This window comes from Argentina anserina, chromosome 3 (genome assembly GCF_933775445.1).
Source record: "Argentina anserina chromosome 3, drPotAnse1.1, whole genome shotgun sequence".
Taxonomy (NCBI): Eukaryota; Viridiplantae; Streptophyta; class Magnoliopsida; order Rosales; family Rosaceae; genus Argentina; species Argentina anserina.
In genome coordinates this window covers 32,156,400-32,176,374 of record NC_065874.1, presented here as the reverse complement: position 1 = coordinate 32,176,374, position 19,975 = coordinate 32,156,400, and the positions used below count along the sequence as shown (strand labels likewise).

The window sequence follows — 19,975 nt, the reverse complement described above, 5'->3', positions numbered from 1 at the left end:
ATCCAGGGATTCGAGGGCCTAAAAGTAAAAATAGCAAAAACAAGCATAATCACCGCGCCAGGTAGGGGTCGAACCTACGACTTTCTGCTTAGGAAACAGACGCTCTATCCACTGAGCTACAGGCGCTTCTTGCTGGTACAACAGCATAATTATTTGTAACAGAAAAACCATACATATTGACTAGGCAACCCATCATTCCTACTTTATTTCATTCCATCATTATCCTGAATTACTGATAATCCAAGTTAAGAAATGCAAATGAATTATGTAATGTTCATGCGCATGTGTTTGTTCAGTAGTAGAAATTGGATCTTATTCCCAATCCGAGAAGAAATACAAAAAGACGGTCACACTGTTTTGGGTCCTATACAACCCTGTAAATCCACAGTAGCTACTGAAATCTTATGATCACATCAAGATGAGAAAAGAGAGACGAAGAGTAGTTCTGTTCCATTTACAATATAGCAAGCGAAAAGATGATAAAAATAAATATTTAAAACACAACAAACAAAAAGGAGTCCTACAAACTAGAAACAAAAGCAAGCAAATTATTGTAAACAGATGGAACCATGACCTTCTCGGATTGATTCCGTAATAAATTGCTGTGTGAAAAAGCATACATTACTGCATTACTGTGCTCCTTGAGTCTCTGGCTTCTCCAGAAATGTCTTCTTCAACCAATCAAAGGGCTGATACATAATTCAACAAGAAACAAGTTTCAGAATCTTACAACGAAGCAATTTCAACTAAAACCTGGTTCTGGATTGCTACATGATCGTGTTGAATTTTGTTATGTGTAGTGATCGTGTTGAATTTTTATAATTATATGAAGTGAATTTGGGAGAGAAGTTGAAGTTGAGACCTGGACAAACCAAAGAGCCCCGGTGCCGGCGGCGACGCCCCACATAGCGGGCGGCCTTAATGTCAGTGGATGGAGGCCTGAGAAGCTTAGAGAGACGGCTCGATGCAGATGCGATCCCACCTGCCATTTCCAGATCTCAAATCACAGAAAACAATAACTCTATTGAGGGAAGGTTCGCGCGGTAAAGACTTTTATTGATGGGAGTTTGAAAACGACTGGTCGTGTTTGGCCGACGAGATAATACGACAGGTCGTATTCTTGTATACGAACATTAGGAAGTAGAATCATGACTCATGAGCTTCTATTTTAGTTAAACTTATGTTAAGACGAACGTGGAAAATTAAAAATGCAACATGTACAGGGCAATGGTGTAAAACTGAGAATTCAAAGGCCATGAGCAAATCCGTTATCCTGCCAAATTCATTATCCTGCCAAAGTCATCCGAAGTTCTATTCCAATTAAAGTAGCATCAACTAAGCACAAGGATTAGATACATCAACGACGCGCGTTAAGCAACAGATTCTGGGAACTAAAGATATACAAGGAACTAATTGTCTTCAGCTTGCAGTTAAAGCTCCAATTCAGAAGCACCATGCCTGCACAGAACAGTTGAATATAACTCATGCATTAGATAAATGTACAGAACACAAATCATAAGTTTCGCCATATGAAAAAGTAAAAAAAAACTTCCTATTTCACACTAGCAAAAGTTTAAAACAATATATAGTTTGCACAGAAAATGTAGGATCTAATTGAGGAATGTACAGACTACAAAACCTAGGATCTAAAACAGTAAATGTACATACTACAGACCTAAAAGGGAACTTCATCTCAAGCCCAACTAATGAATTTGTCATGGCATTTGGCATGAGATAGATAATCTCCACCAGTAACCCCCACCCCACCCCAACAAAACAAAACAAAACAAAACAATGAGCAGAACATCATGCAGGTCTATCAGATAACAAAGTAAAGCTCCAATTCTACAACTTGTTACTGTTTAGTATTACAAGCTTACCTAATGAGCAAGAGGGTTGTCAACAACTTCCTCCATGTGATGCACTCCCATCACATAGCCTAATGTAAAGATAGCAGCAAATGCGACATGAACTCCAAGAGTCCCAAGATCTGTGTGTATAGTTTATCAGTATATATATCGCTGTAATCAAAGTATGCATTTTCGCATATAAAATATTGGATCAAAACTTACCAGAGATCCAGCTACCCAAGAAAGGATAGAAATGATCCACAATCTTGACTAAGGCTCTGCAACAAAGAACAATACACTCTCTAAATCATAAGACTTGTATACCATACAGAACATCCATTAGCCACTTTGTAATAACAAATTTACTTTCCTGGTAATAATGTCCATGTTTTGAACTCACATAACACATTACTTAATTTCATAATTAGCTGTGGCAATTCTTGATTAGTCTCTTTCATAAAATTGCTTAAAAGATTAAACCACGATTAAGCCAAGGAAGACGAGATTTTGGTACATACAGAAAAAGAACAAAGCGGACAAAGACCCTTGCTCTCCTGAAAGCCACCCTCGCTCTCCTGAGTCTCATCCTACCGCCGCGACCCTCGCTATCCGGCACCGGCACCGACACGGAGGTGTTCGGGTTGTTGTTATTGTTGCTCGTCATTTCTGTGAGATTTTTCAGCTCCGAAACCCTAAATTCACCACAGAGCCACAAAATCGAATCAAGAATACGAAAGGAAGTTGATTCATAGTACTGAAATTGAAAATTCGAGAAGGAAATCAGTGGTGATTTGAACCAGTGAGGCTTACCTTTGGTCTTCGGAGGAACCCTAACGAAGGTGTGGAGTGAGCTGAGAAGAGAGAGAGAGAGAGAGAGAGCGGCGGAGAAGATTGAAGAAATGAAGAGTGGAATTTGTGAGGGGGTTTTTGATAGTACTACTGTCATCAACTCTGCATGTGATCAAGGATGAACCGGGTGGGTTGACCCGGCCCATATTGAGCTGAAATTAAGCTTTGTTTGGGCCTGGCTTTTTGTTTCAAGGAAAACACAAAACAAAGATGATCTTGGCGGGTTTAAGATGAAATAACTATTGATCAATCAAGTCATTTAGTTTGACCTACTGAATTCATTTCTGGTGAAGAAAATTGATTAAATTTTAACTATAATTGTTAGATTTATGTACGAGTCACCTTGAGCTTCAACACTATATAATTCTGATAGTAAGTACTTGGTATGTAGCTCCTTGATATATAATTGAATGGGTTCATCTGCCTAGAAACATGATCTACAGTTGTTTTAATGTTTTTTACGTTATTGATTGAGTTGTTGTTTTCTATGATATTTATCGGGCAGGTAATTTCCTTTGATAACTAAGGGTTGTGGCTAAGAGTCGTATACTAGAATGTGTATCTAGTTCATATAAGGGGTATGTACTGTTTTGAAGAGGAACACTTTAAGCATCGAAGGTCTGATCCCTTCGAAGACGAAAGATCTCTAGCTATCTTGCTATTTTCTTATCTCTTATCGGTATATTAATTAAGGATATAACCCTTATGGAACTGCCAATAGAAGGATCCTTTTTTTCCCCTCCAAATACTAATTTTCTTAAACATGATAAAATTAAGGGCTATCACAATTCACAAACCACCCCCATGTATAATACTCCATCCACGTCTCCAAAATTTGCTTGCTTTCTCTATCAAAACTGTCTCTCATCCACCGTGAAGCAAGAGCAGAAGGAGAGAGCTACAAAATCAATTTTCCTGTCGACGTCAAGAAGTTTAATTAGGATTCATTTCTAGATTGTTCTTATTTTAGGTATGTAAATCAATTTATTCTGATCAATCGAACTTTGATGTTTGTACGATATAGAGGTAGAATCTGAATGAGAAGAGCAATATGTGCCGATAATACTGATATATCCTTAATGAATACCGATGTCAAAAACCTATGTTTTATTTCGAAATGGCTAATAAAACCCTATACATGAAATACAAGTCTGTAAAAACAAAAATATAACTGAGGGCCCAAAAGAGGCCTTAGCCTAAGCAATCCAAAACTGGCCCAGCCATGGAACTGAAAACATTTAACGCGCAAGGATAAAATTGTCTTTTCACAATATATCCAATCATCTCTTGCATTTATCCGAACGTATCCGACCTCTTTCCGACTAAAATTCAAGGTTTTGATATGTCTAAACTCAAGAATAAGCTTGGAAACGTGCCTTGAGAGGTCGAATTTGCGCCGAAAACGATTGAATACGTCCACGTATGTTACCCATAAGACGAATTTACCCCTATGTACGTCTTAAAGTTGGGCATCAAAAAGAATGAGCCCAGCCCATATCAATCTCTATCAAGCTGGACGAGTTGAAGAAGACGCTGCACGCCATGTTCTCGCAGTTCTGGTTGTGCTGGCCTTCAAGACGCTGAAGCACAAAGGCCTTAAGCTTGGGTCGTCTTCGAGGACGTCTCTTCTGCCGCCAATGCCATTCGCCAAATGCAGAGCTTCCCTTTCTACGACAAGCTTACTCCTAATCTCATTACTGCTCTTAATTTTGAATTTACAGCTTTGGTTAATTTGAGGTGTAGTGTATTAACTTGGTTTGTTGTTGAATTAAATTGCTATGATGTGAGTTTTAGGTGTCTGTAAAATGCATTGCTGCTATAGGGATTGGGGTTGGTTGATCACAGTTGAGGAAGCATGCATGTGTGCCACGTCGTCCCATGAGACTAATCATGTGTTCTTTACTATTGTTGTATATGATACAATGAGTTATGATCAGTATAAGTGCTGATTTCGATTATCTGATATAGTTTTGTTGATGTTGGTTGATGCAGAAAATACAATATGCCAAGACGAAATCAGATATAATAGCAAAGGCTGATGGTACTTTTGTTCCACGTGAAAAACGAAAGAGGCATGAGGAGAAGGGTAAGGGTAAGGGCATTCTGATATTCTATTTTCTTCCTCCGGTATATGTGTACTTTCTTTTTGGATATTAGTGTCTGAAAAGCTTGGTCAGTTATATGATTGGTTTGTTGTTCTGTTGTGTCTATCATTCTCTTCGCATGCCACATTTTGATGATGAGTTGGGGTTAGAATATCATGATAATCATTCAAATTGTCTTACTGATTAAATTTACAGTTCCACAGACTATGTCTTGCCACAATAAATGATGCCGGGGATTTAGAATATCATTATAATCTATTTATTAGACTAACCAATTAACCATGTCAACTTTTATGGATAATGGAGACTATGGAGTAACATATGCAATCCCCATTCCCTGCATATTGTTTGCGTTTATGCATTATTTGACTATCTTATAGTATGATGTATTGTTTAACGAAGCAAATGCTATATATATTTATGGTCGATATATGGCTTCATATAGCTTAAAGCTCAATTTTCTTCAGGGAAAAAACGGAAAGAACAGCAGGATGCTAACCAAGCTGGAATGGGTCTCAATCCTGCGTATCCCAGTGCCTATGGTGGAGCACCTCCGGTAAGAATCGTGTTTTCTGTTTTAGGAGAAATCGCTTCTTCAAGTTATCTTTCTATAAACCTTAATATTTCATTTGGATATCTATCTGTTTAATGTATATATTCTTCATGTGGCCTTCTTTGAGCTGAAAAAACTATTTCAGTTATTTGTGGTAGTGTTGGGTAGTTTGCATGTTTATAAAACAATACACAAATCATTACAATGAGGAGAAATCATTGATTTTACAATATACACAAGTACCTCTCATAAAGAAATTTGGTTTTGTTCATTGATCAAGGGTCATCTGATAAGACAAAAAACACGGTGATGGAATTGTGAAATCAACTGTTTAATTATAACTAGTTCAGCCTTCCCCATCTGACTGGGCTTGAATATTGCACTACCCATTTAAATGTCTTTAGGCTTGAGCATTTGCTCTGTTGATAAGTAATGAAACCTTTACCATATGTGAACTCATTAAGCTCTGTAGGTTTGGTTGAATTGTTAGCCCGATGCACTTCTAGGAATTACATTATAAGCATCTTCTCATATGTGAGTTTTAACCCTTTGACCAGGTACAGCTCTCCCAAATACCATATCCTGGTGGTGTCAAAGTGCCCGAGGCCCCTGCACCACCAAACAACATTCTGTTTGTTCAGAATCTTCCTCACGAGGCAACTTCCATTGATGCTGCAAATGCTCTTCTGTCAATACCCTGGTTTTAAGGAGGTTAGAATGGTGGAAGCAAGCCAGGTATTGCTTTTGTGGAGTATGAAAATGAGATGCAATCATCAATGGCAATGCAGAACCTCCAGGCTTTTAAGGTGACAGTGCAAAATTCAATGTTGAGTACATATGCAAAGAAGTAGACAGTACGATTTAGGTCTTTGCTACTCGGATGGAGGAAAGTTTCTGTCCTTATATATATTATCCTTTTACTCTGTTAGCATTGCTGCTCCTCTTCCTCCAGAGTTTTATGAACTTAATGAAGAATAAGAATAAAAAGAAGGGTAGGGCTTGGGTTGCGTCCGATTTCCAGGAGAATGTTGCCGAATCATGCAACTGAAGGATTGAGAAGAAGAATAAAAAGAAGGCTAGGGCTCCTCAAAAGGAGAAGTGGGTTGCGTCCGATTCCCCGAAAAATGTTGCCGGATCAAGCAACCTAAGCATTAAGGATGATGATGGTGGTGGTGATGAAGCTTCAGTTGGAAAAGTGAGAAAACCTTGTCCTCACATTGACACAGGTGTACTGCATGCTAAAATAGGGTCTTCAGCAGCTATCCGCTGTGAGGATTGTAGAGATTAGAGAAGGCGCCATTGATAGGAAGGGGAGTAAAGGAAAGCGAAATTGGCGGAGATTAAGTTTGTCTGATGATGCTTCAGTTTGTTCCCTCACTCCTACTTCAGACAAATCTAGGACAGAGTTGGTGGTCGATTTGGAAATGCGGTTCAGAAACATTTTTGCTCTTTTTGACTCTGGGGATCACTTAAGCATTGACGACATTGCACGTCCATTGAGTGGTGATCAATCTTCATTTGAGGGTGGAAAAGTTCCATCGGAGTTTGTGGCTCCTCTTACTAAGTTTGCTGAGAAGTACTGTACGGTGGAGGTAGTTTCTCTACCTTGTTTGCAGAGAGGTTAAGTGCACGTCAGAAGCATATCTAGATCGAGGAGTTTGGTAATGTGCTGTATAGCATGGAGGTTGAAGAAGTGAAGAATGAGGAGACATTTCTAATTTGGAGGGATGCATGTCGTGACATTATAAATTGGGGACTCAATGTCGATTTCATGTTGGATCATTTGAAACAAGCTACTAGGAATTTCTTTGGTTATATGCTCAGGCCTACTGGATCAGAAAAAATTGTTGTAGGGAGATTCGCCGGCTGGAGGAAGCTGTATTCAAGTTGAGAAATGAACTTTCGCAGCTTGAACAACAACTGGGAAAGGCGCAAGAAGATCTACGCACTAGACTTGGCGATGCTATTGACTCTGATTGTATGGTTTGTGTGTTGGAATCTTTGTGGACTGCTCAAACCCGCGCACTTCATGGCCTATATTTAGCTTTGTACTTTGCCTTGTGACTTTTGCAGGCTTATGTTTTTTTTTTTTGGGGTTAATTTTTGCAGGCTTATGTGAGACTTGAGATTAGAGGTTTTCATATTGCTAGTACAAAACATCCATCAAGTTTGTGGGAAAACTTGCAGAGTGCAGACAACTTGCTAAGCATATCAATTGTTTGTTCTTATATTCATCTCAACCCCCTAACATTTCGATAATTCTATATCATGGTTGCCTGATGTTAAGACCCACAAATACTAATCAGATTGTTTCGAGAAATTCACTGATCCTTCCACTAGCTGTATACTTGTCCTTTCACGAGCTGTATAACACAACTCCATTATCGCGCCCCTAGCAATCACATAGGTAGGCTTTCCAATAAAATCTCTTTAAAACTTACTTTCCTGATTAGCATTCAACATCTGAGACATACTAGTACTGTATATGCACAAAGGTAAAGAAAGACTCGATATGGATATCGCTGCACAATGGATGATGGCCAATGTCAAAACTCAAAAGCAATGCCAATGATACAGCATAGTTAACAAATCATAATATTATGGGTTGATATGGTGCGCAAGCTTTCACCTCAGACTCAACTCATCTTATAAAGACTAATTCAAGCGAGGCATAGGATAGTGGTGAGGAATTGTTAAATCATACGCAGCAATAATGTAAATGCAGCACTCAAAGTAAACATCCCAAGAAAACATCACGTTATCGGGCCAAGTATTTCTTTGCACTTATAGATATCCCAAGTAAACATCCATTTTTGAGAAATATGCAATACATAACTCCTACAAACCAACCATACAGTCTCTAAAAGTATCGACTACGTTTGTCCAAGGTGTTAGGTACATCAGTGATGTATAGTAACAGCTCAAGAAGCCAAACTTACGAGGAACATATAGTCATATATAGTCTTCATCATGCAGTCCGAGCACCAATTAGAAGCAAATGCCTACAGATCAACATTCCTGAGATCAGTAAACTGCAGGATACTTGCAGGACAGCAAGCATGAACAAAAAGCGCGTATACAAAAACTATATATGTTCCTTAGACCAGTAGCACATTGAAAAATTGCGCACACCCTCCTTTCTCACCTTAGGTCTTTAGCTTCAAAACACCAATCTTTCTCTCATTTGTAAATGGTAGAGTTTTGCTTTCTTATTTTGATTGAGGTCGTAAACCCCTGAACCAGCTGTATGACAAGAGTTTCAAAACAGACGCCACACAAAGAAAACACTGCCTCTCTCTCATCAGTCCCATGCACCATGTTTGATGGGCAGTGCCAAAAGTAATACCAGAAACTAACGAACGAAATAGTCATCTCATGGGTTGATATGGTGTAATGTTTCTCACAATTTACAGATTTTGAAGCACCACAGAATCAACATTTGTTGAGCACATAGCGTAAAGCAAATCGAACAATGCATATGATAGTGATGAGAAACTGAAATCATATGCCTTTAGAGACCCCATTATCGGGCAAAGTATTTCTTTGCACTAACAAATATCCCTAAGTAAACATCCATTTTTTAAGATATACACATGCAGAACTCCTACACGCCAACCCTACAATATCTGAAAGTATCGACCAAGTTAGTCCTCGTACAGGTGCTAGGTACATCAATGATGTAAAGTAACAGCTCCAATAAGGCAAACTTACAAGGAGCTATCAACTTGTAGTCCGAACACCAATTAGAAGCACATGCCTGCAGATGAATCTTTCCTTATATCAGTAAACTGCAGCATACTTGCAGGAAAGCATGCATAAACAGAAAGCACATACTCATGTTCTGAAGTAACTTCACCACAAAAGAAAGGGGTGTGGATTTTAAGAAAGGAGTGCAGATTGTAGCAAAGTTGCGAGAATACAATAGACAAACAGTGAGAAATATGAGAGAGAGAGAGAGAGAGAGAGAGAGAAACTTGCTAACCTCAAAACCTTGAGGCATCAAGCATCAATCTTGACCACAATGAAGGTGGACTTCATTAATCGTCCCAAGCACTATCTGCTGCACCCTCTTTTTTACTGTCCGGGTCAGAAACCATGAATTTATACTTGTCTTCAATGTTTATTGATGTGGGTCCCATACTTGAAGACTTGGATAGAGTAACCCTAGCTTGCTTGTGAGCAGCAGCTGCTTCTCTCTCTTTTCTTCTTGCAGTCTAATGGTCAGTAGAAAAAATCTTCATGATTTGCAAATGTCATAAAAGAAGTTCCTTTTTTCCTCGAACAAAACCATCCAGACTGAATGTTTATAAATAGCTTAAGATCTGTACCTTCCCCGTAGCGAAAGCCAGAGCATTTCCAGATCCCACATCAGCTAGTGCTTTCTTTATATTCGCCACAAGGAACTACAGAGTGTCATCAATAAAATCATAAGTTCCAAGTGGATGGAAGAAAAGATACATGCAGCGTGAAGGTGAAAACAGGAAGTACCATATCTCGATCAGTGTAGAAGGAAGTAGCATTCCCCATTGATCCCGCTCGTCCAGTCCGTCCTATCCGGTGTACATAATCTTCCATGCTCTATATTGAGGTAGCCATAACTGAAGCTTCAGGTTTGCTATTTCACAACAAAATTAATAGCAACTGAAAAGACCACACTAGAGAAAAGACTAGGCTAGGTTTATGATCAAAAGTCGAGATTTGATTGTACCAGCTATCTAGATGTGGTAAGATCACCACCTATTGAATACAGAATCGGTAATTGAAACTCAGACTGGACTCTCCAATTTCGGATTCTATGCTGGGCCAATAGATTCTAAATATAACTCAACCAAGATTTCATTTAAGACAGGATATACCTTTGGAAGATCCAAATTGATAACATGAGCCACTCCTGAGACGTCCAAACCACGAGATGCAACATCGGTGGCAACCTGAATACAAGGTAATTATTTGATAAAGAGACATAAATATTCTAAAAACTACCACGCATTCAAGCAGAATAAATGAAAAAAAAAAAGGAAAATCAGTAAAAAAGACGAACCAAAATGTTGGTAGTGCCTTTTCTAAACTCACGCAGAGCAGCCTCTCTTTCAGTTTGAGTACGTCCACCATGAAGAGCAACTGCATGCAAACCTTGTGCTACCAAAGCTTCAGCAACATCATCACAGCGTGTCTGCATGCAGACCCAACTTTGGTGTTAAAATTTTACGAGTACCAAAAGAAAATAAAGTTGCACCAAAGTTTGGATGGATTGTTGCTAACTACTCCTGGTGGGAATGTATAATCATACATTTAACAAATAGAATCAAAGAATAATTTAGAAAAAAAAAATCGGTTTCAAAAATACATATTTTTAAATGACAAATTATTTCTCCATAAAGTCCTAATTGAACATCTTTCTTCTATTCACAACATTAATTCAAATATAGACACTGTCCAAGATTTGGACTAGTACATAAAGTGGAATTGAAAATTCAAAAATGGACCTGACACTCCCTTCTCAGGCATGACCCTCACCTTTCTGAAGCAATCCATAAATGAGTTAGCCGACTTATTTTCTAAAGCCATTTCAGACAAACAAACTGTTTATAGGCATGAAGCCACAAACAATAACTTGAAAAGGCGAGATAGCCAAGCAAGTGATTAGGGCATGAAGCATTATATACCTTCCTTTCAACAAATACAATAGTTAAGGGGAGAGGATGTCCAGCTCTTTCAGCTCGAGAAGACTCCTCTACGAGCAAACCCAGAAGCCGATCAGTCTACAAAGACAAAGGACCATCATTTAGCAATTTGAGACAAACTGAGCAGCACACAAGAAAAAAGCTTAATTGATAAACAAATTCTTTACTTACACAATATGTTTACCCAAGATAAGGGTAATAAGCACAACAATATCCAAAGAAAAAGGACTTCCAACTAAAGAATACATAACTAACTGACCACCTACAACTCTTTAACCATAAACTTCAATCTACAATTCTACATTAACTTACAAATAACTAAGCGTCTCAATCAACCTAGAAGGGTGATTAATATCATGGCAGCATCCAACCAACCCTTCTAAAACACTGAAAATGTTATGCATTGTACAACTGAATGCAATCGGAAAAAAGGTGACTGAATACTGAGTAAGTGACTTAACAGCCAAAAAACAACATAAAGGCAGAGACCCTGCCCCCCCCCCCACCCACCTCACACCCCAGTAGATAAAAATTGCTGTACACTTAAAAGATAGTTTTAGAAACACAGATGATTCTTGTGTTAGTCTGAACCAACCTTCTCACTGTCAGGAACCTTCTCCAAACTCTGAGTTACATTTGCTGTAGGGCTACTTACTTTTCCCACCTTCACTTGCACTGGATTAGTCAAATATTCCTGCAGGTGGAGGAAAGAAGGCAGGATACGTCTTTGTCAATATTCTCCATGACAAATTTAGCTGTGTAAAGCAAAGATGGCACAGTATCCATATTAATAAAAACCACAAATTAATTATGGAGAATACTACTGATCTACAGTAATAAGGAAGAATCCAGTATTAATTTCTGATAGAACTTTCAAGACCTTCTAATGTTCCAGATAAATTATGTTATAAAAATTTTCTATCATTATTTCTATATTTTCAACAAGAATATTTCAATATTTTTAAAAATAAACAAAGCACATAGGACAAATGGGGCCTAGAAAAATAGGATTGGGCTTTTAAATAAGAAACAGAACTGAGTGCAGATAGGTTATGTATATCAGGAAAATATCCGGATCTCATAAGTCATAACTCATGTAAGGACTTTACTGTAGTGCCTTCCCTGTTAAAAAAACAAAGGTTAGGCGAATGCATATTTTGAAAGACTAAAAGTTGCATAAGACAAAAGTTCCCAAATTGATTCTACATGCTGAAACTCTGCTCACATCAGAGCAGTATAAGACTATGCGCCATATAGATCTAAAAACATATTGGTAAAAAAAATTAGTACTCATAAAAGTGATGAAACACTTAGATTCCAGTGCCAGTTATAGCATTGACATAGGGTGTACGGTTTACCCATTATTCATTATTGCCTTTCCATTTTTTATTCTAATTGTACACTTTTTTCAAAAACTCATCTAAGGGAAATCTTACCTGGGCTAATCCTTCAATCTCTTCAGGCATAGTTGCACTAAACAGCAACGTTTGATGTTTTTTAGAAAGGTTCCGCATCACCTGAACAAAAAAATAAAAGCATGTAAAGATGTCAATGACAGGGACTCAGAGTATAGTGGTTTAGACTTTAGACTCAAGAAGATTCACTCCCCTAGCCTCCGTAATATACTTGTTAATTATATAGGGTTGGGGATTGCATCTTGTAGATGCATAATCTCACATAGCAGGTTACTGAAAGAATATATGGTCTCAGATATTCAATTTATTGTTGAAGAAATAGTCAATTTTATGTATAATATGTTTCTTATAAAACAATGAACATGTTTCATTAAGTACAGATATGTAAATGACACAAATTCTACAGACATAGACTCTATATACCACCAAGGATAATTATCACTTCACAGCTTTTTCTGATAAACATTTTCTCTTAAAATGTCATTATCACAAAAAACAAGTAAATAGACATCCATATTCAGTACTGTACTTGCTGTTTTTGGTTGGCAAAAACACAATATGATGAAATACTAAAGCAATATGATGAAAAAGTTGGGCACAAACACTATGAGCTAAAATACAAATCCTAGGCCAAAAGCAAGCCACTGTGACACTATGGCATAAACTAGTAAGAATAATTAAAATAAACATATGAGGGTAAGAAAAGTTGAGTCTATACCTCTCTTATCTGTGGTTCAAAACCCATGTCAAGCATTCTATCAGCCTCATCTAGAACAATAAATGAAATTCTTGATACAGAAGTGTTTCCTTGTTGTAAGTGATCTATAAATCTTCCGGGAGTAGCAACCACTATATTAACTCCTGCTCGGAGCTCAGATCTCTATCATTTCATATATGAGTGATGTCAGTAGATATTAAGAGGACGTACTATGTTCCATAAAACTTAAATAGACGAGAGAGAGAGAGAGAGAGAGAGAGAGAGAAGCAGCTATCAGTCTTTGTAGAGGAGAAAGCAAGAAGGGTGCAGAGGGGTAGTAAAAATAATCACATATATGAAAACTATAATACACGAGTTACATCATTTGGATTCCTAACACACACCTAGCTGGCAATATAAAATCAATATGACAAAAATAATAGGTGATGAATTTTCCTTCCCATGGCACAATACAATTGTCCATAACCAGATTTTGAAGTCATCTACCTGCTCAGATATGTTGGTTCCACCCACAACTATTGCAGTTTTGAATGACTCCAGAGATTTACTAAAAGCCTTGACCTGCAAGAATATAGATGATAACTTAGCACCTGATGAAAAGTATAAAGAAATAAAACTCAAACCGAAACCTAGGAACTCATATCAACATCAATAAGCTTAACCACAGATATATTACCTCTTCCTCTATTTGTTGTGCAAGCTCTCTAGTTGGGGCCAGTACCAATGCTAGTGGTCCATCACCACGCTGAATCGGAGGTTGAGCCAAACAATGCTGCACAGTAAAAACGAAAATAAATAATAAACAAAACCACATACTAGGCCACACAAGAATATCAAGTATGATTCTGTCGAACAAAAAAGAAAAAGGAATAAGAATGCCAAGTATGATGACTCAAACCTGAATCATAGGAATTGCAAATGCAGCAGTTTTACCACTACCAGTTTCAGCACAACCTAATAAATCCCTTCCGCTCAGAGCAACTGGCATGGCTTGAGCCTGAATTGGCGTCGGCATAGTGTATCCGTGAAATGCTATGTCCTTCATAATGCTAGGGTGCAAACACTGAAATAGCAAACAAATAATTGTGCAAGTTCATTAACTCCTCCAAGCCAAATCAGAAAAACAAATCTCATTTGACATGAAGGTTCACCATATCTGTAAAAGACTCGATGGGTGCCGGGGGAGGAGCAGAGTCAGGACTAACAGAAACATCCAAATTAAGCCGCAAACACACCTCCTCAATCTGTACATATAGACGTTACATCAACACAGGGAAAATAAAACTCATCTAATTCATAAACTCCAGCTATCAGACTTGACCTCGGAGGCGACTATGCATAACTATAAACACCTCCCTAATAATCACAAGAATAAATCGTAATTAACTATCGGCACCTCCCTTAAAATTCCTACCTAAAAATAGAGGATGAAGATACTCATAATTAACCGCCAATAGAAGTAAAAACTAAAAACTCTAAGAGCAAAAATCACTAGCTTAAATTTGAAAAATCCTAACACGAAATTCAGAATCCTACTTCAAATTACAGCATGAAAATTATGAACAGAATTAAATTAGAACGGTGATAGCGAATGTGAAAACCTAAGCTAATCAATTTCAGTAATTCAAAAACTGCGAAAGCTGAAATTGGAGCTGAAACCAAAACGCGAAGGAAGTAGGATGAGGATTCGAACCAGCTCCGGCTTCATTCGGAGGACGCGCTCCGACGGCTTCCACTGAGGAACGACGGAGGCCGGCGGGGAGTGAGCTCGGTTGGCCGAAGAGTGAGCGGCGGAGCTCCAGCGAGAGCCATTGGAGTGGGAGAAAGAGGATAACGGAGCGGCGAACGACTTGTCGTTGTGGTTGGAGTGAGAGTTGGAGGAGTAGGAGAGCTTGCTGCGATCAACGTCGGTTGCGGATGAGGCTTTGGCGGCGGAGGTGGTGGTGGTGGTGGTGGTAGTTGTAGAGGTGGAGTTTCTGAGGTGCGGAGGCACATACGACATCGTTTTGACGGGGGAGTTTGGGAGGCTCGGATTTATGCGGCGACTGCGACTGTGACTGCGAGTGAGTTCGCGTGTTGGAGAAGAACGAGAGGCTCGCGGTTGGCCAATCTCAAAGCTTATAGGATCATTTTAATGTTCAAAGTGCTGCGCTTGGGTGGGCTATGGGTCTGTTTTGGGGCCTCTGCGGGCTTTATGGCCTCAAGTTGATGGGCCAGTTCCCGAATAAGCAAACTACTAAGATAGAACCGGGTCCGGGGAAATCAAATGAAACATTAGAGATGTGAATGGTTAAAATCATGACTTATATATCTCTATATTAGAATGTTGGACAAAACATACAAAACATATAAATGCACAACAATGCCAAGTATTCATTTGAACAGTTCTGTTCAAACGGTCAGTAGATGACCATAAAATGCATATTCAACCACTATTGGATGTAAATTCAAGGGTTGAAAACAAAATAACTTAATTTTAAAAAGATTCTCCTTACTTTTGGATTTATATCAATGGTAGTTGAACATGAATTTCATGATCAGCTACTGACCGTGTGAACGAGACTGTTCATTTGAATATAAATGTTATTCTATATTATTCTGGGAAGGAGAAATGTTTTATTGTTCTCGGTCAAAGTCATACTAATTGACATAATGTCATAATGACACTAAAGTGTGACATTGTCGTAGAGTGGAAATTTATGTCTTATGAGTTGTGATTTTAGATTATGCCTCATCATTTAGCCCGCAGATCCGAAAAAGAGTGAAGACATGCAATCACACTAGTCGAGTCACTTTCCAACCAGAGGCAATGCCAATTATGTTGGAACGCATATTCAATCCCAATGATCACTCCCATAAGCTCCTAATAGAAAGCTGAATGATTACCCAAACCTTTACAGTAATCACCAATGTAACAACCATGGATACCCCCAAAAAATGTTGCACATGGACAAATGTGGCCCGTGAATCACCAATGCACTAATAATGTTTCAACTTAACCATCGTTAAGGTATTATGTTTTAATCTCAAAAGGCTTCGGTTCAATTGAATATTATTCATCCACTTATAAGCTATATATTATTTGTCGTATTTTCAATATGAGATTTCTCATCTTCAACACTTCTCCTTACGTGCAATCTAATTTTTAGGTTTGCACATGTAATTCGTTTTATCTAACTTCCACATCAGAAATCGGTATATGTGATTTGGTGGTTTGTTCCAATTCTCATTTCGGAAATTGGCATTACAGTCCAAGGTTCACTGCAGACACTTGATATGGAATTCGATGAACCCACATTTGGGCTCCGTATGCTTGGGGAATTCCCATACGGTTAAAATAAGTAATTGAAAAGAGACTCACTATGATATCGTGTTGCATAGGGACAAGCGTGGATCACCAATGCACCGATATTGTTTGAACTTAACCATATTTGAGGTGTTGTGTTTTAATCTCAAAAGACCTTAGTACAATTGAGTATTATATATCCACTTATAAATTGTACATTATTTGTTACATTTCAGGATGTGAGATCTCTCTTTTTCAACAAAAGATACCATCACAAGCTGCCGACCCAAGATTACCCTTGGCAAGACCATCAGTATTCAATTTAACCCAAGGAGCAATTGGAGGGTTCCATAGCACTAAACGAGGCGCATTGTAGACTTAATAGTAGGTTGAATTCCCAACCCAAGTAACAACTAATAGTCTACAGTACCATTCCAAACAACCCGGCAAATGGGGAGCAGAAAAGCCAAGACAAGCCTTGAGAGAGGAGAATATGCACATAAGCGAATGGCTCTTATCCTCAAATCTAATATTATTGCGCGCTTTCCAAATAGGCATAAGAGCATACACACAAATTTCTTCATATTGCATGCACGTTCTTTCTTCGTATTCAAGTAGGGCTGTAAACGGTTCTAAAATAGCCAAAAATCGGTGGAACTGTAAACCGAACCGTGTTATTTAAACGGTTCGGTTCTTGTATTTTTCAGAATATGAACCGTTTGGTTCGGTTCCTAACGGTTCCATGACGGTTCCGGTTCCAAAAAAAATTGTCTTAAATTCAAGATTGATGTTAGTTTAAGCATATCATACTTATATTTGGTGACAAGAAATGGGGGAAGATTGATAATTCGAGATAAGATAATTCCAAACCAGGGCATAGTCTATGTCCTCCACCAAATGGAGTATAACTAGTACTTTAGTTTAAAGCAATTTCTCCCTTTTGCAAACGGTTCCGATCCCAAAACGGTTACAAACGATTCCTATACATTTTAGATTTTAGAACCGAACCAAACCGAATTGTTTTAAAAATGGTGCGGTTCTACTGTATAACTTCATTTTTTTTCTAGGAACCGAACTGAACTGCTGTTAAACGGTTCGGTTCCAACGGTTCTTTCAGGAACCGGAACCGATTAACAGCCCTATATTCAAGTACTTATGGCAATAGACAAATTTCTCATAATTAGGCTACAATGTTTATTCCAACATTCCAAGAAGAATGTTAACCGGCCAATGTTTGGTTTTAGTATTGTACTATGCAACTTGAAATTTTCTTAGGTACCCACCAGTATATGGTACCCACATTTACAAATATAACTACAAATTTGTCGTTATTGTGGTAAAACCGTAAACGAATAATTATTTAAATAATTATAGTTTTACTATAGGTAATTACTTTACTTACAATATTTTACAAGTTTTTAAACAAATTATTGTAATGATGGTAATTTATTCAATTATATGTAAATGTGTAAAATGAATGTCATAATTTTGTTGTTAATGTCGTAATTTAGTGTAATAAAATCGTTGTCAGTGTGATAATTTTATTCAATCAATTATAAATATTTGTATGCCGCTCTATACCAAAGTTGCAACTTTCCATTGAAGGACCGGAGTTGGCAAAATGTAAACGATTTTATTCCGATCAAGACAAGTGTCATCAAACTATCTCATGTCAAATAATAAACCCCCGAGAGCTTAGATCTATAAACGATCTATGCTTGACAAATATAACTAAGCTACCTAGTATCAGACTACCCGTGATGCAGACGCAGTACTCTTCAATCACTCTATAGTATTAGCTGATCTAATCAGATAGGGACTTCCTCAATCATCGGCATCTACAAATCGCAGACAAAGCAATCTGATGGTTTCCCGGTTCCCTTTCTTGTATGTATTACAAAGCATACGTACAGCAACGTCCAATTGTCCAGGTCGTGATCAAACACGAAAAAAATAAGCGAGAAATAGAAAAGAAGAGGATGTGGTTGCATGAGCTGAGCGTGACGTGGACGATTTGGTGACCGGAAAGTGGGGAGTGATGGTGAGAATGGAGGATCAAGGCGTGGTGGTGCATGGTGGCATGGTGGTGGATGTATTTAAATTGTGAATTGTGGGTTTCGGCTGCTCGTCGCTTTCCATGGTGGTAGGTGAGACTGTGAGATCGAGAGCTTAGTTAGCTCTAGGTTTGGAAAAGGTCCACTTACAGTCACATATATGATATGATATATGTATGTGAGTTCATTGGTATACCATCGAATCCAATCCAATCCAAGCCATCCAGCTTCTTCTTTTCGTGTGTTTCAATATATAGTATTTCCTAGCTATATCAATATTCTCTTTGTTTCTAACTTACAACGATTTATACAGGAAAAAATAAACAGCTAAAACAATCAATCATCGATCGAAGGGTCCCTAGATACGTACCTCATTTCCAACCAATCTTCTCATTCTATGCGTACTTGATTCACTAGGCACTTAAGATACATCTTATTGTCTTACTGATCATGTGCCTTTGTTGATCAGTTGAGCGTATTTTAGTTGGATTTTAGACCGATTTGGGTGACGAAATTAGCGATAGAGCTTCCTTAGCGATATCTATACATGAGATAGGGTTGATTGATCTATAGTAAACATTTAGTTGTTTAAAATACTTGCATTATAGATTTAAATCGATTTATGATCGATCAATATTAAATCGATGGCGTGAATACCACTTCTTATCTAACCTTCAATTGTGTATACATGTGATGTACTCTTAGTTAACTAGAAATTAAATGAAATCAAAAACTTTAGGAAGGTGTATGCAAGTACAGTATTAATTTCGAACAAGTACAGTATTAATTTCGAACAAGTACACGGCCCTATATTTGCTCTATCTTCTCCTATGAGTCCCTATCAAGCCTGGCGTGTGTGATTGTCAACTCCAACATCTTAGCCCTAACTTAATCCATCATGTCATCTTGATAATGTAGTTAATACATCTCAATTTGCCATTCATGATAAGGTCGCTAGCTTGATGATGGGTGTATTCATGTATGTAAGTTTATATGTATAATATAGAGTTAGCTAGGGCAGTCTAAGTTGTAAGGTGAGATATCAATATTAAGAAAATATAGAAGAGAAGTTGGGTCGTGATGCATGGAACCTTTCTGGTAGATATGCAGATACAGAACGTGTGTTTTCTAATAATGAAGGTAAAATTGTTATGACTTGGAGCTTGTAAGGTAAGACTACGTACCCCCAAAAATCGATCACATTTATCTGGTTTTTAACGATAGACTCCGTCAAAAAGTTACTCTAACGGCGACGGCGGCCGAAGATTCTGATGATAATATACTAGAAGCTAGATGAATTTGACTTTTGTGAATACAGTAATGTAATTTATCCATTCGCAGCTAGACTTTCTGCTACGTAGAAATAGTCATGCAGTACGATTTCAACTTCCAAGCTGCTGTTCTGTAGATATACGAAAACTTTCAAGCTGTCGTAGAAGTGTAGAACGATTTGATAGAGTA

At 38.0% G+C, this 19,975-nt stretch overlaps 1 protein-coding gene, 1 long non-coding RNA gene, 1 other non-coding gene and 1 pseudogene across 5 annotated transcripts; 1 reads left to right on the top strand and 3 right to left on the bottom strand.

The window, feature by feature from the left end:
* Positions 1-53: 53 nt before the first annotated feature.
* Positions 54-126, bottom strand: TRNAR-CCU (transfer RNA arginine (anticodon CCU)). Its single transcript has one exon. It is a non-coding gene; the product is annotated as a tRNA-Arg (tRNA).
* Positions 127-1,321: 1,195 nt separating this feature from the next.
* LOC126785690 (uncharacterized) lies at positions 1,322-2,127 on the bottom strand. The gene is made up of 3 exons (XR_007671117.1): positions 2,073-2,127; positions 1,881-1,990; positions 1,322-1,458 (listed from the first exon to the last, which is right to left on the bottom strand). It is a non-coding gene; the product is annotated as an uncharacterized LOC126785690 (long non-coding RNA).
* A 1,689-nt stretch (positions 2,128-3,816) lies between these two features.
* LOC126787518 (U1 small nuclear ribonucleoprotein A-like) lies at positions 3,817-6,208 on the top strand (annotated as a pseudogene).
* Positions 6,209-8,328: 2,120 nt separating this feature from the next.
* LOC126786082 (DEAD-box ATP-dependent RNA helicase 52A-like) lies at positions 8,329-15,266 on the bottom strand. 3 transcript variants are annotated; one of them, XM_050511792.1, is made up of 15 exons: positions 14,868-15,266; positions 14,326-14,418; positions 14,073-14,237; positions 13,851-13,946; positions 13,661-13,735; positions 13,175-13,336; positions 12,478-12,558; positions 11,637-11,735; positions 11,024-11,119; positions 10,399-10,530; positions 10,214-10,288; positions 9,846-9,935; positions 9,686-9,760; positions 9,340-9,571; positions 8,329-8,359 (listed from the first exon to the last, which is right to left on the bottom strand). In XM_050511792.1, exons 1-14 carry the CDS (start codon positions 15,174-15,176, stop codon positions 9,395-9,397), a joined length of 1,725 nt encoding a protein of 574 aa, XP_050367749.1. In that variant the 5' UTR covers positions 15,177-15,266; the 3' UTR covers positions 8,329-8,359; positions 9,340-9,394. The 3 variants fall into 3 exon arrangements, with proteins under 3 accessions (XP_050367749.1, XP_050367747.1, XP_050367750.1); XM_050511790.1 differs by lacking the exon at positions 8,329-8,359 and adding an exon at positions 8,701-9,114; XM_050511793.1 differs by lacking the exons at positions 8,329-8,359; positions 9,340-9,571 and having other exon boundaries at positions 9,743-9,760; positions 9,846-9,972.
* Between the last annotated feature and the right edge of the window lie 4,709 nt (positions 15,267-19,975).

What these genes read in the sequence shown, in the direction of transcription:
- LOC126786082 (XM_050511792.1), bottom strand. Translation starts at nt 15,176, where the DNA reads ATGTCGTATGTGCCTCCGCACCTCAGAAACTCCACCTCTACAACTACC. An exon ending in CACAACAAATAGAGGAAGAG is followed by an intron (nt 13,736 to 13,850) that starts GTAATATATCTG and finishes ATATTCTTGCAG; the next exon opens with GTCAAGGCTTTTAGTAAATC. An exon ending in AAGGCACTACCAACATTTTG is followed by an intron (nt 10,289 to 10,398) that starts GTTCGTCTTTTT and finishes CCTTGTATTCAG; the next exon opens with GTTGCCACCGATGTTGCATC.